Source organism: Alexandromys fortis, unplaced genomic scaffold, assembly GCF_014885135.2.
Source record: "Alexandromys fortis isolate MF-2015 unplaced genomic scaffold, M_Fortis_MF-2015_v1.1 scaffold_18, whole genome shotgun sequence".
NCBI lineage: Eukaryota > Metazoa > Chordata > Mammalia > Rodentia > Cricetidae > Alexandromys > Alexandromys fortis.
In genome coordinates this window covers 390,406-405,363 of record NW_026067897.1, presented here as the reverse complement: position 1 = coordinate 405,363, position 14,958 = coordinate 390,406, and the positions used below count along the sequence as shown (strand labels likewise).

Genomic DNA, 14,958 nt, shown 5'->3' with positions numbered 1-14,958 from the left:
GTTATTCAGAGATCTGAGAGTAGCAAAAGGAGACTAAGAAGGAAATTAATGTGATGGTGCATTAGTGTAACCCTCAGGGTTGGATATAGCAGAAAAATAAGAGTTACTCCAAGAAAAGAAGAAAAAGGAGTTAGGGAGTAGCTCAGCAGCTAAGTTCTTGCTTTGCAAGAATGAGGCCTGGAGTTCAGTCAGTAGAACCCACATTACACACACACACACACACACACACACACACACACACACACACACACACACTGTTGAACTCTTCGTTTGAGTACCAAAGAGATGGAGACAAGTAGGTCCCTGGTGTTAATTAACCAGCAAGCCTTACCTGCTTGGTGAGTTTTACGCCAGTGAAAGATGCTATCTCAAAAAGAAACGCAACTGTGCTTGAAAACTGGCACCTAACTTTGTCATCTGGCCTCCACATTCATACGTGTAATGCACATTCATATATACATGTGCAACCACATACAAATGAATACCCACACACTTTGCACAAAAATGGGTGGAGATGTACACATAGCTCAGTGGTAGAACAGAAGCCTAGCTTGTGCAAGGACACAAGCTCAATCCCCAGCACCAAAAATAAAGGCAATAAAAAAAGGACAAGGAATAAAAGGAAAATAGATAAAGTGACTATCATGAAAAGTTAGCACCAGGCTAGCAAAGTCTTGCCTGGAATGCACAAAGCCCTTTGAGCATTGAGGGTTTGATCACTACCACTGTGTAAACCAGGTGTATAATTACAGCACTTGGGAGGGAAGACAGGGGCAAGAAAATCAGTATCTAACCTCAACTACATAGCCAGTCTGAAGGCAGCCTAAGACATAAAAGATTCTGTCTCAAAATAAAACAGAACAAAAGGTAATAGGAGATGACTTAGTGAGTAAAAATCCACTTACTGCACAACCCAACAACCAGAATTCAGACTCCCAGAACCTGTGTGAAAAGCTGGAGGTAGGAGCAGGCATCTGTAATCCCAGCCCTCATACAGCAACGTGGGAAACATAGACAGAAAAATCATCCAGAAGTCCACAGGCCAGCTAGCCTAGAAGGCTAAGCAGCAGAAACAAGAGAGACACTGCCTCAAAACAAAGTAGAAGGTGAGAGCTGACTCTTGAAACTTGGCCTGACTTCTATACACACCTTCTTATAGGTGCATATCCATGCTCACACACATCAGACACAGATCACATACAACAAAGACAGAAGGAGGAGGGACAAATGACAAGGTCTGATTGCTCCTGGAGCATGTTCTTGACTCCCTCGAACTTGTCACAACTGCTCAAGAAAACTTTGAGGGAGAAAAGCATAGGGCATTCACATAGGGTGATCTCTAGGCCCAGAAAATGTGCAGAAGCCACCAGCAATGGCTGCTATGAGTACTATTGTTAATATTGACCAATACCCATATTATACAAAATGCATATTACAAAATGCAGAAAAAAATTAGTGGAGAAAAGGGAGGTGAAAAATAGACACATGAGGGAGGGAGAATTATCAACATTCTTAGTAATTACTGAAATGTGGGTATGAGAAAAGAATAACAACAGCATAGTACAAAATAATATATATTATAATTGATTATTTGCCCAATATTTAAAGAGATAAAGAAGAAAAATGAATGTTAAGAACAGATAAACATCTTCAAATCTAGTTATAATGAAATGATGTAGACTTGAGGGAAACTATTTTCTAAGTATACTATGCATTATACAGTAGTTAATGTTTGAAGAGTAGGATTGAAATAAATCACAGTTTGGTAAATGTATATTGAAAACAATATTTTGAACTTTGTTTACCCATAACTCAAAAGCTATGTATGAAAGATGTGTTGTAACTTCAAAGCAAACCATGTGGGATGAAAAACATTTGATCTGTGATGCCTTTAAATTTTAAACTGGTATTTCCAAAATTTTAGCTTAAATTAATTTTATTCTGCATGTTTCATATATTTCACTGTTTTATTTCATTTTTGTATATATTTAGGGTGTACAACATGATATTTTATAATATGTATAAAAATAAAGGCCATTAGTTTAAACAGGAGAGTTTTGCTTTGCTTGCCTACACAGAGATTTTCAAAGATTCTAATTTCATCAAAACCAAATGTTTTTCTCATCAAGCTAACCTATGTTAACATATTAAAATATTTCCTCTTTTTTTCTATAAAGTGAAGTCTACAGAGGTATCACCAACACAAGACCAGAATTCTAAACTAGAAGAACATCACCATGGCATGTTGTCTTGCAAACTGCAGAGGGTACCTGCAAAAGAGTACCTTAAAAGAATGAGACTTCCGAGAAGCATAGATCCATACACAGGTACCAGTGATGGAAACCCCAGGGAGGGCTGGCAGTCACCAGAACCCCTTCTACACAGAAGTACAGAGAGCTTCAGGTTTTGCACACTGTTCTATATCTTGAAAGCATAATTTAAACTATGAGATTTTTTTTTTTTTTTTTGGTTTTTCGAGAGAGGGTTTCTCTGTGGCTTTGGAGCCTGTCCTGGAACTAGCTCTGTAGACCAGGCTGGTCTCGAACTCACAGAGATCCGCCTGCCTCTGCCTCCCAAGTGCTGGGATTAAAGGCGTGCACCACCATCGAAAGGTTTGTTTTCCTTTCTCTATTGAAGACAAGATTTAAAATACTCCTGCCTGTTTTACAACCTAGGCTAGGGCATTTCCTGACCCAAATAACCTTTGAAAAGAAAGCCCTAAGGAACTTGGAAATATGCATACACACACGTACACACACATGTATAAATATATGTATATATCATAAATATATGTCCTGTCTTCTTCCATGGCTTCACTAAGCTAATTACTGTAATCAAGCAGATTCTCTCCTACATAATCCCAGAAGCGTGTATAAGTAACATGTGAAGGGACACTGGTTGGCTCAGTGAGCTGACTTTCCATTCTCCCCACTCAGAGCCTTCTGTCTTCTGGCAGAGTGAAGGTCTTTCTCCTTCTTGTCATGGGCAAGCCTTAACTATGAGTACCAAAGATGCTTTGTTTCTTATCAATGATACATCTAAAATTTCCAGGATTCTACTTTCCTGAATCCAAATAGTAAAGTTACCCCCTGGAATAGATTCAGTCTGGTCAAAGTACAAAATAGACACTATTCTCTTTTGGGGAAAGTGATACTATCATTTTGCTTCTTTTTGTGCAGCACGGTGCCTTCTAGGTCAAGAACTAACTGTGCTGAATATATCATAGACGTTCTTACTACAAACTCTGGATCTCACAATCATCAGTTCTGGGGAGCTGTCTCAGTCTATAAAGAGCCTACTGTGCAAGCACAAGAACATAAATTTGGATTAGTAGCATTCATGCAAAAGCTGGTCTTAGTAGTGCATGTATAATCCTAATAACTGAGTAGACAGATCCCCAAAGTTTGCTAGCTAGCATTCTAGCCAATAGGTGAACTGAGAAGCTATACCTCATAAAAATATGGTGAGAAATGGCAGAGGGAAGACACCTACAGTCAGCGTCTGTTCCCTACATACAGTGCATACACATTCTGTGCCTTCACATGCACATGTCCACACACAAACACACCACACATACGCATAAAGATAGTGCTCCCGTTTGATTAAACTGAGAAAGAAACTTGTTAGAATGTGTCTGTGATGCTGTTGGGATGACGTATGTTGTGTTTTCCTAGATCGGATCTATCTCCTATGGCTCCTTCTTGTCACCATTGCCTATCACTGGAACTGTTGGCTGCTACCCGCACGCCTCGCCTTCCCATACCAAACACCAGGCAACACGCACTACTGGGTTATTACTGACATCATATGTGATATCATCTACCTTGGTGATATATTATTGATCCAGCCAAGACTCCAGTTTGTAAGAGGAGGAGAAATTATTGTAAGTGGAGTTTGAGAGAAGAAATTGAAAAATGAGCAATGTCTAATTGGACTACCAAAATTAAATTTACATTAAATTGTTTTATTTAATGTTTGTCCCTCTGTGGATAAAGCTTTTTTGATGTCTGAATATTCTAATTCATCTTTCTTGTCATCTCTCCCTGGTTCTCTTTCTTCCACTTGATCCATTCTATTGCTAAAGCATTCTACTGGAGGAGGAAAACATCATAATATCTGTAGGAAGGATAGCAGACAATACACAGTAGGATGAGTGCAGTCATGCCCTCCCCCATTTAATAACTGTACCTTCACTCTACTGACCATATGGGTAGCTTCAAAATTCCCAGCCATACTTTATCCATATTTCTGGTGCTCAACAGCATGTAGCTACTATATTGTATTGCACAGATTTCCGCCAGTTGCAAATTATGCTTCCCTTGGTCTGGGGATTCAGGCTGAAGATTTTGTAGAGGTAAGAACTAGTGGCTCTGATCTTTCAGCTTTCACCCCCCTAATATCTGACTCGGGGTTTTTATTATTAAGGCCAATTAGAATTCGAGCTACAAAGAAAAAATTAGAAGGTATTCATTTCAAAGTAAGACAACAAGGGACTTACGATTTGCAAATGGCAAGGAACATGGTTTTCCCCTGTGGCCATGCTCCTGAAGGATATCCTGAAGCATGTCAGTGTAAACAACACTAAAAATAAAGAGGAAAAAAAGAAAGAAAAGAAAAGAAAAGGAAGGAAGGGGAAAAAATCACTAATTTCAGCCTCCATTATATGCACAAAAATCAATGTTTGACAAATGCAAAATGGCAAAATCACTAAGGGGAGACTTTTATTTTCGATTTTCTAAGAGATCTTTGCACACAATAGAGAGTTAAAACCCTGAAAAATAATCATTAAAAACACGTTCAATGGTCTCTATTCAAAATGCATTAGCCAAGCTGCAAATACAGAGCAGGAACTAATTGCTTTGTTTGCTCAGAAGTTTAGTGGTTCTGTTAATTTAGAGTACATAGTTTTAGCCTTTGAAAGTTGATTACATTTGGTACAACATCTATGTGCCCTGAGTTCCCAGCCTGAAGATCTCACTGTGCTCATCTTTATGTGCTGTCTTTAAGGTATTCTACATAAGTGTTCATTCATTTACTCAACAAACATTTAAATGCCTACATATACTAGGTAGATACACCTACCTACCTTCTGTACATGCATTGTATTAAGTATAATATATGCTGTACCAGGGCTAGAATATGGTAATATTAGTTCTGCAAGTATTTTTAGGGAAAACAGACCGAGGCGCAAACAGTCACAGTGAAAGAAACCAGGAGATCTGTGTATGTTCATTACTCACAATGTTTTCTGAAAATGGCGCTACGTAGAGGTCCAAACACCAACAACAAAAATACCTCATTATAAAAATTCCCTTCTATGTAGTAGAAGTCAAGTTAGTAGTGAATATCATTTTACTTATTCATTATATATATTGTGTGTGCCTCTCACATGGGTGCCTTGGTGTATGTGTGAAGATAAGAGGACAACTTGCAGGAAGGATGGGTCTATCCTTACGTCATATAGATTCTGGGATCAAACTCAGCTTTGGGGGCTTAGTGGGTGGGCCCTTCCCTACTGAGCAAGCTCACAGGCCAGCACTGGGTGCTGGATAAAACACACAGCTATAGCTTTTGATTGACAAACCCAATTGTAATGAAGGATCTATGAAATGATTAATGCCTGCTAACGATCACATCTATTAGGTCTTCTGTTATAGGAGACAACTTTAAACACTCAAACCCCACAATTACTGTTTATAGCCAGATGCTGATTGTGCACACCTTTAATTCTAGCACTCTGGAGGCAGAGGCAAACAGATCTCTGTGAGTTCAAGGCCAGCCTGGTCTACAGAGCAATTTCCAGGACAAGTTCCAAGAGTTACACAAAGAAACCCTGTCTTGAATAACATATATTCAGAATTACCGAAAAGAATTACTCATTTCATTGTACTCTAGATATTTTGATATTTCTTTTATTTAATTTTGATAAATAAAACATAGGTTAACTATTATAAACTAAAAATAAACAGACCAGGCTCCAATTTCACTACTAAAATTACTAATGGTATTATTTGAAGAAATTAAATTAACTCTTTTATTGAACAATCTCTTCTACTTGTAAGGTGAAAATAGTTCCTATTTTATAAATCTATGATAAAGATTGAATAAGATGATATGTACACATACCCCAAGATATAACTGGTAGATGTAAACTGTCAGAGGAATACAATGAATAAACATCCACACTTTTAGCATGTCCTCCATGTCTCTTTAGCTGTCTTTCTTACCTGATAGTGAGTTCCTGAAAGATGGGAACAGTGTTCTGTCCATTTTTCTATCTAACCTTGGAATTCAAAGATATTCAAGACATTTTTGTAGGAGGAAATGTGTGATAAAGCTGTCTCAAGGATTTTCTTTCTTTGAGTAATTCTTCAATTGCAGCCTCACATAATATTCTTCTTTAAGTGTTTTTCTCTGTTCTGTTTTAAACTGCAGAATTGTTAATCAGAGGAGGTAAATAATGAGTAAACATAATAACATCTGAGTAGAGCATCCTCTAAGACTATCAGCTAGGACGGGATTGGGGGTAATTAGCAAACCCTTCCTAAAGTAAGCCTCCCCTGAAGAAATGCTGTCTGCATAATAAGCAGGCTTAAAAGAGAGAAGGAATTAAATAGGGTGACATTTTAAAAGTAAGTGCCTAATTGTCACTAGTAAACAGACTGATCCTCTTAAGGCTAATGGTGCCAAATTTATTTGGTGCTCAAAAGAACAGGGATTTTAAAATTGCTAAATGCCACTTTCCTTTAATCAAGCATTTTTAGTTGTGTTTACATTTATTCAGACATGGAATCATAATCTGAAAGGGAAGGTGTAAATGTGATTTTTAATAAAAGCTTTCTAGTTGGTGGGGGGATGCAATGTTTTAACATGGCTGCTTGGCACTTGAGTTCTGTCTGTCTGTCTGTCTGTATCAGAGAAGCTATGATGGCTCATTTTACTCAATTTTTCTTGAAACAAAATTTATGGTTACCAATGAAACCTATTTATGCCTAACTACCTGTGGCTCGATAGTCTTTTTTCCCATAGTCATTGCATGAACATAGCTTATATAGATTTTTAATATATTTCTGTAAAAGTTTCTCACATGTATGTGGGTAAAAAGTATAACCATAATAGGGGGAGAGGGGCTAGGAACAGCGTTGTCTGGCAAATCGGGATGAGTAGTATGACACATGTGTGATGTCTATGTGTGTCTGTGTGTGTCCATGTGTTCATATGCATGTGTATGTTTGTGTGTCTGCATATGTGCACATATTATGCACATGTATGTGTCTATATGTGTGTATCTGTGTGTGTGTGCACGCGCACACACTGTGGGACAATAGCCTGTACCCTGTCACTTGTATTTTAAATAAATGCTGATTGGTCAGTAGCCAGGCAGGAAGTTGAGGCGGGGCAACCAGAATCCTGGGAAGAGGGAAGTTTCTGGGAAGAGGGAAGTTTCAGTCTGCAGTTGTCACCCAGACAGAGAGGAAGCAAGATGTGACTGACTGCCTTGCCGAAAAAGTTACCAAGCCAAGTGGCTAACATAGGCAAAAATTATGAGCTAATATAAGTTATAAAAATTAATTAATAAGAGGCCTGAGCTACTGGACCAATCAGTTTAAAATTAATGTAGATCTCTGTGTGATTTCTTTGGGACTTAAGGACTTCATGAACTGAGCAAGATAGGGATCAGGTGGGACAGAAAACCTCTGTCAACCCCTGTGAGTGTGTGTGTGTGTGTATGACATGTGTGTGTCTGTGTCTCTCTGAACAAGTATATGGAGGCCAGATTTTAACATCAGGTGTCTTTCCTCAGTTATTTTCCACCTTTATTTTTTGAGACAGTCTCCCACTGAACAGGAATATCATAGATTTGACTAACTGGTTAGCCACTGAGCTTCAGGGGTTTGCCTGTCTCTTCCTACAAATACACACATAGCACAAAATCTGTAGATACATGCTACCGTGACCATCAAACTCGGGTTTTCATGCTTATGTGGCAGGCATTTTACCTAATGAGCCATTTACCCAGCCCCAACTAACTGATCTTAAACATTACTAAAAGAATATTTAAAATGCCCATATTAAATAACATGAATGATAATTGTTTAATGCTGCTGCTACTATATGCCCAAGTTCTAATAATGCAATTAATTAAGAGTTTATAAGAGATTTCTTCCTACACATAACTGAAATTGAATCTAATATATAGTATACATTTAGCAATCACTTACTGAGGCTAGACCTGTCAGGAACTGAGAAAACCCTGAGCTGGTGGTCCTTAATTCTATAAGAAAGCAGGCTGAGCAAGCCAGGTGGAGCGAGCTATTGAATAAAACCCCTCCATGTCCTCTGCATCAGCTCCTACCTCCAGGTTCCTATCCAGTTTGAATTCTTGTCTTGATTTCCTTCGGTGATGGGTTATGATGTGAAAATTTAAACCAAATAAACCCTTTCTCCCCCGCAATCAAACAAACAAAAGAGTATGTCTGACTTTTTTTATATAGCTCAGGATTGAGGGAGAAACAAACAAATAATACGGTGAACTTCTATGCTGTGTTAACAGAGGTCATCTGATCCTGAGCGATAGCTGGTACCATCGGTACCCTTCCACCTTTGCAATAACAGCAAACATGATCTGGGCTCCAGGAACAACCCCAGCAAAAGCATTCAAGTGAGAAACTGATACATTTGAGAAACTGAGAGATAGAGAAGGATAAGGAACTTCAAAATGTTGCTGAGACAAGAAGAGCAGAGCCTGGCTAACTATAAAAGGAAATTTGAGAATTTTTTCCCCAAAAATCATGTAGAGTCATAGAATTAGACATGAATAGGGATTAAGTATCTTAGTTAGGGAGACCTTTGTCTGCCATTTTGTAATGAATAAGGAGGTGCACCACTTAAGTCAGGGAGACCACTGCCGAGAGAGACTGAACAGGAGAGGCAGAGAGCGTAGCCTAGGCTGACTATCCATGGATATGGATAGGCATGCTTGGAGAATACGCAGCATAAGGAACTCACAGTTAGGCTTGAAGGGATTGCAGAATAATGGTGAGTCTAGCTTTACTGACTACAACTCCTGGATGTAATGTTAGAGTAAGTCCAAGAAAGACACCAAAATGCTGATCGTGCAAGCAAACCGAGTGGCATTTCTGCTTCCTTGAAAGAGAAGTCTAAAAAAAAAAATTATTCCAGAAAATGCCAAGCACTACAAAACTTGTATCCCTTTCTTCATTCCTCTATCTCTTCATGCACAAAATATTTACTGAGTTCTGGGAACATTCCAGGCATTGCTTTACCCAACTGGCAAAGTCAATCCTGTCCTCAAGGAGATTATAATTCAGCCAGGTAGCCTGGTTTTAAATAAATTATCCAAGGGAATGGAAGATTGCTCAACAAGTAAAAAGGTGTTTGCTACCCAGTCTGGTGATCTGAGTTTGACTCTCAAACCCAGGTAAAGACGGAAGGGAAGAACTAACCCCACAAAGATGTCCTATGATCTACACACACACATGCGCGCGTGCACGCACGCACGCACACACACACACACACACATTACAAATACATACATAATGATAAATAAAATTTTACGAAGATCCAAAAATTTATTGCTTCAAAATATCCTGATTTCCACAACACAAATGTTAAGTGTTCCTGTGTGGCCTTTGCACTGTTTATTTTGTTATGAAAAAAGTAGGAAAACAAATTATGACCCAACTCCTGCAGGTTAGGGGTGGATATGAGAAAAGAATGTATTAAAGCAATATGACTGACTCTCCTGATAGTCCTATGTTAAACTGGGGGACAATAACAAAAAGGAAACAAAACAGATTCTGTGTTTCTTCTTGTATGTGTGCATTTTTGATTTGCCTTGGTTTGCTTTTGTCTTGATTTTTGTATTTTGTTTTTTGTTTCTTTTCTTTTCTTTCTTTTTTTTTTTTTTTTTTGGAGAGAAAGGCCATGAAGTTAGGTGTCTATGGAGGTGAGGAGGGTCTTGGATCTTGGAAGAATTGGAGGAAAGGAAAGAATATGATAAAAATATACCATATAAAAATGTTTAGCTAAAAATATATGTGAAATTAATAAAAAGAAAACAAGCAACATGAATAGCTGTTTGTTTTAAAAATGCAAAAGGCTGTATAATGATAACATAATTATAAGCTAAGATTTAAGAAAAATAGAAGGAAATGACTGTAAAAAGACTAATAAATGAAATCTGATGAACATAATCATGATATAAATGTATTATAGGTAGATCCAAATGAGCTGAAGAGACACTACAGAAGTTCTACAAAGTTTCAGGTAGGTTACTCACAAATAGGCCCAGAACCACTTAAGCAGAACCATTTTCACTCCATATTTTATTCTGCGTGCATTTCCCTCTATCTGAAAATGGGGGCTTAAATATGTACAAGTCAAAGTAAGTTAGGGGGCCCATATTTAAATTCCAAGTTAAATTGCAACTGCGGAAAGTGGGGTGTATCTTTTCTAGTCCACAAAATTCTAGTTTGCTGTTCATGTGATGTGGTGTTATAAAGTCTACAAAATTATATCTATTCCTACCTGTTCTGCATATGAGCAGAATAAACAAAAGAAGCAGTTATTTAGATGACACAGCATCTCTTACTCTCAGATAAAAACATGATCTTATGCCTTATAGTTATCTCTTAATCTGTCTTCTAATTGAAAACAGGCAGATGGGGTAACCCAAGGTTGCCTAAGCCATTTCATGACTCCAGCCTCCCCCACCAAGGACAGAAATTTAGCTCTTTAATGTCTGTTAGCAAATGTACTACCTGAGCAAGCACTCAGTATTGTTAAACTAGGTGTCTGTCTGTCTATCTATCCATCTATCTATCTATCTATCTATCTATCTATCTATCTCTTTCTCTCTCTCTCACACACACACACAAGATTTTTAAAAATATTTTTTAAAAAGTAGACAGAATTATGTTGATTATTAAGGAGCGTCATAAGATTACCAAGGTATAAGAAGGCTTGAATAGTTTTAAAATGAGTATTTTAGCTACAATATCACAGTGCTTTCCAATACTTTCTCTCATTTGCTTTGCTGATTGATTGTAAACAGAGAAGATTTCTATCTCTCTTTTAACCTGTGTAGTCTCTGATAGAAACTTTCCTACCAGGTAGTTGGTAGTAAAGCAATCCAAAGAAGACAGTGATGGAAATCACTAAGGAACCTAGATGAACCAGACTGACAAATTCCACTCTGAGCACTGGAGGAATGAATGGACCATAAAATAGTTTCATTGCAATGAATTTATAAGTTTCAAACAAAATCAAAAATAGATTTGATTTGTATTCTAGAATCTCATGTTTCAAAGCCTATAAAAATGTGTTTTAACATTAGCATCTGTGTCATCACTGAACTATGTGAGATAAGAAAAATCTGAGCAAAGATGATGTCTAAAGATAGTTCCAATACATGTAGGGGAAAATAAAATATACTGGCAGACTACAAACTAGTTTCCTTGTTCTCATGGTATTAATGTCTATAAATGGTATCATGCATATTTAACTGAAAGCAATTTTTGGATTAAATAGTAAATAATTCATTATGGATTGTCAACTTTTACATAGTATTGTAGTTTCCTGTAAACTCACACTTGGACCCTATAACTGGGTCAGGTGGAGAAGGTTGTAGAGCTTTAAAAGGTGAAGCCTTGCTAGAAGAATCACCACACTGGAGGCCAATTTGAGGGTGATAGCTCTCTGGGCCTCTACTTCCTGTTAACTCTCTGCTTCTCGAGTTAGGATGCATGTGGTCAGCCACCTTTCTCTTCCCTCCCCCACCCCCATGCCTTCCTGTCTAGGCCATGTCCTCTTCACTGTGATGAACTGTAACCCTCTAGATCCATAAGCTAAAAGGAACTTTTTCGTCCTTAGGTTACTTTGCAGAATGTTTTATCATAGCAGCAGAGAAGTAGCTTGTATACATAATTATATGGTTACGTATGGTCTTTCAACAGATGGATGTCATATCCATTATGCCATTTGAAGTTCTCTACATCTTCTTTGGGTTCAATCCAATATTTAGAACAAATCGGATACTAAAGGTAAAGAAACTATATTCAGCTGCCTTCTAAATGAAGTCTTGAATCAAGTTTAGATATGCTAAAATTTATAGTACTCTTAACTTTTTCTGAATGGCCTATTTCTTAGTATTCATCACTATTATGAATTTTTAAATAAATAATAGAAGAATGTCATTGCTTCTACTGATGGAATTGACTCCTAATTGCTTCTAATTTATCTTACAGGTATTTTTAACATCCTAGCTACAGTTTCTCCTCCCAGTCCCTCTTCCCCACTTCCTCTCATTTCCACCCCTATCCCATGGATCCTCCATTTCTTTACAATAGATATTTTTAAAACCAAAAATAAGAGTGTTTTTGTACTTCTTAAGATTACTATAGTTAAAAATAAATATTTTATAATTTTAATTTTTTCCTGTATCCTGTCTTATCAGAGAATTCTTGAATATTTGAAATATTAGACTTAAAATGAAAGGGGTAAATGGGGTCACCTCTAAGTTTTTATTCACCTAGGATTCTATAATATAATAAAATAATAGAGACAGTGCAAACATAGTTTTAGATCCTTGTCTACAACTAAAATGTTCATCAAGATGTGGTAGCTCTCTATAATCTCTATAATCTTGAGGGGCTGAGGATTTCTTTGAGTTTGAAGCCAGTCTGGACTGAATAATAATTTTCAAGCTAGCCTGAGCTACAGAATAGATTCTGTCTCAAACAAACAAAACATCACAAAGCAGTTAAATTTTTGAGGCCCAGAGATGTGTCTATATTACAGTTTAACTAGCTTTAGGAAAATAAGGTAAAATTTTCTATGTATTAATATAGATATAAGTTAATAAATTCCTTAAAAAAGGAAAAAGCTACATAGAGAGTAATTTACAGAACAAAACTAGTTTATGTAAACTAGAAAGAAAAAATTTCTAAATTTACATAAACTCCTACATACTATTTTTCAGAAACTAATTAAAGCAGCTGCCTAATATGAGAAGAAAAATCAGGATGCATAAAGGCAAAGAGAACACAATTTTTAAGGGTCATATATAATGTTTATTTGAAATACTTATATGTATTTTCTATTCAAAAATATTCTAAGACATGCATGTTTCATAAACTCAGCTTTGTTGAGTAACTTATACTATTTAGAGGAAAATCTGAATGACTTTTATATAAATACTTAAGAATAACAGTTGTTAAAGAGTACGGATTGCTCTTGCAGAGGATTTAGGTTTAATTCCCAGCACCCACACACCAGCTAACAATGTTTGGTAACTCATTTTTTAAAAATGAATACTAATGATAACTTGTACCTCAAAAGTCATCTTCCTTTAAAGGAACACAAAAGATTTTACTAATTTAATAAATTAACTTAATTGCTTATGTTCTTGCATCCTGGGAAAGCAAGTTGGTTATCTTTCTAGCGTAACCTAGCAACAGTGATGGATCCTGGGAAAGCAGGTTGATTATCTTTCTAGCGTAACCTAGCAACAGTGATGGATCTTACAACAATAGCAATTGCTATGGCTAACTCAAAGTACACAATTTGTTTCCATTATCTGTTTTAGTCTTCCCAGCACATTTGTGTTATCAGTGAGGTAGATGAGAATCAGCAGAGTGGAAAGCCTGCTCATCCACACTGATAATGTAGGCATTATTCATCTTACTCCAGATAATCTGCTATAATATTGGTAGACAGAGATCAGGCACAAAAAGTTTTCCTTCTATGCCTATGATTTTTCTAAGTATAAAGAGTCCTGCCTATATCCCATATTCCCAAGAAAACTCTAGAGGCTGCTGGTGTGAGTTTGTAATATGAGTATTAATTGAGGCAGAACATAATCCCAAGTCTAGCACTAGATCACCATCATGCCAAACTTGGAATCTCACAAGGAAGTTCAGATGGCACATGTTGAAAAATAACCAATTTTTAAAAAGATTTCTGTGGACTTTGGAGTTCACGTGGCTTTTTAATGAATGCTTATAAAATAAGGATTGTTCATAGTGCATTGCTGAATCACGTTAGGGAGCCTTCCACAGACAGCATTTTAATGCAGGGTGTTACATAAATCAATACTGATGTTTTTCTAGTTGCATATTCCTATCTTTCAGTTATTTATAAAGCCGTTATTTGAATGGGCAATTCTCTTGGGTAAATATTCTCATGTACCTGTCTCCAGATAGAAATGAAAAACATGCTACAAACACAAATTTTCTCTTCCGTAAACATGTTAGTTCTCAACAATGTCCTTTGAGCAAACTTCTAGTAAAAGCCCAATAAACAGTTATCAAACATTGAAATAATCACAATCGGAGCTTTTGAGGGATATTTTTAGGAATTCTGCAGGGAAAAAAAAATAATTTGTGTATATTTCTAATTTAAGAATTATTACCATAAAAAGACTTATTACCATTAAAAAATATGATGTTTTTACTCCAGAGGTACAGAAGTCACACGTAAATTGGGGGATATTTGAAGCAAGTACTCTCTGAGGACCCTGTCTATAAGATTTCCCCTCCCAAGCACATTCAGCATATCAATGAAGACCTCCATACACTCTTTTCAGGGCTATTATGTCCTTTTGTAGCCATGGAGGCAAGGTACGAAGTAGAGTCAAATGATGATAAATACATATCACCAGAAGGGCTGGCATTTAGCTCAAGGATTCATGGTGATTCCATGGTTTTATTCCACGCCCTATTTCCTATAGAAATGAAGGAGGGAGGAGAGGCTGGGATAAGAGTATCTAAGGGAAGTGAGAGCTGATTCAAAAGTAATAATAAAAGAGAAAAACAGCATTTGTAATTCTGGGCCTGAGTTACCTCACTCAGTATAATTTTTTTCTAGTTCCATCCTTTTACCTGAAAATGTCATCATTTCATTTTTCCTACAGCTGAGTACCCTTGGTGTACATGT

General features: G+C 36.9%; 1 protein-coding gene across 1 annotated transcript in view; it reads left to right on the top strand.

Annotated features, from left to right (window-relative positions):
• Cngb3 (cyclic nucleotide gated channel subunit beta 3) overlaps nt 1-14,958 on the top strand; it is a 129,925-nt gene that overhangs the window by 51,041 nt on the left and 63,926 nt on the right. Inside the window, exons 5-8 of the mRNA XM_050165855.1 lie at nt 2,178-2,327; nt 3,675-3,883; nt 10,240-10,290; nt 11,979-12,065. Of these exons, the coding sequence (XP_050021812.1) occupies nt 2,178-2,327; nt 3,675-3,883; nt 10,240-10,290; nt 11,979-12,065 (497 nt within the window). The remainder of the gene's footprint in view (nt 1-2,177; nt 2,328-3,674; nt 3,884-10,239; nt 10,291-11,978; nt 12,066-14,958) is intronic.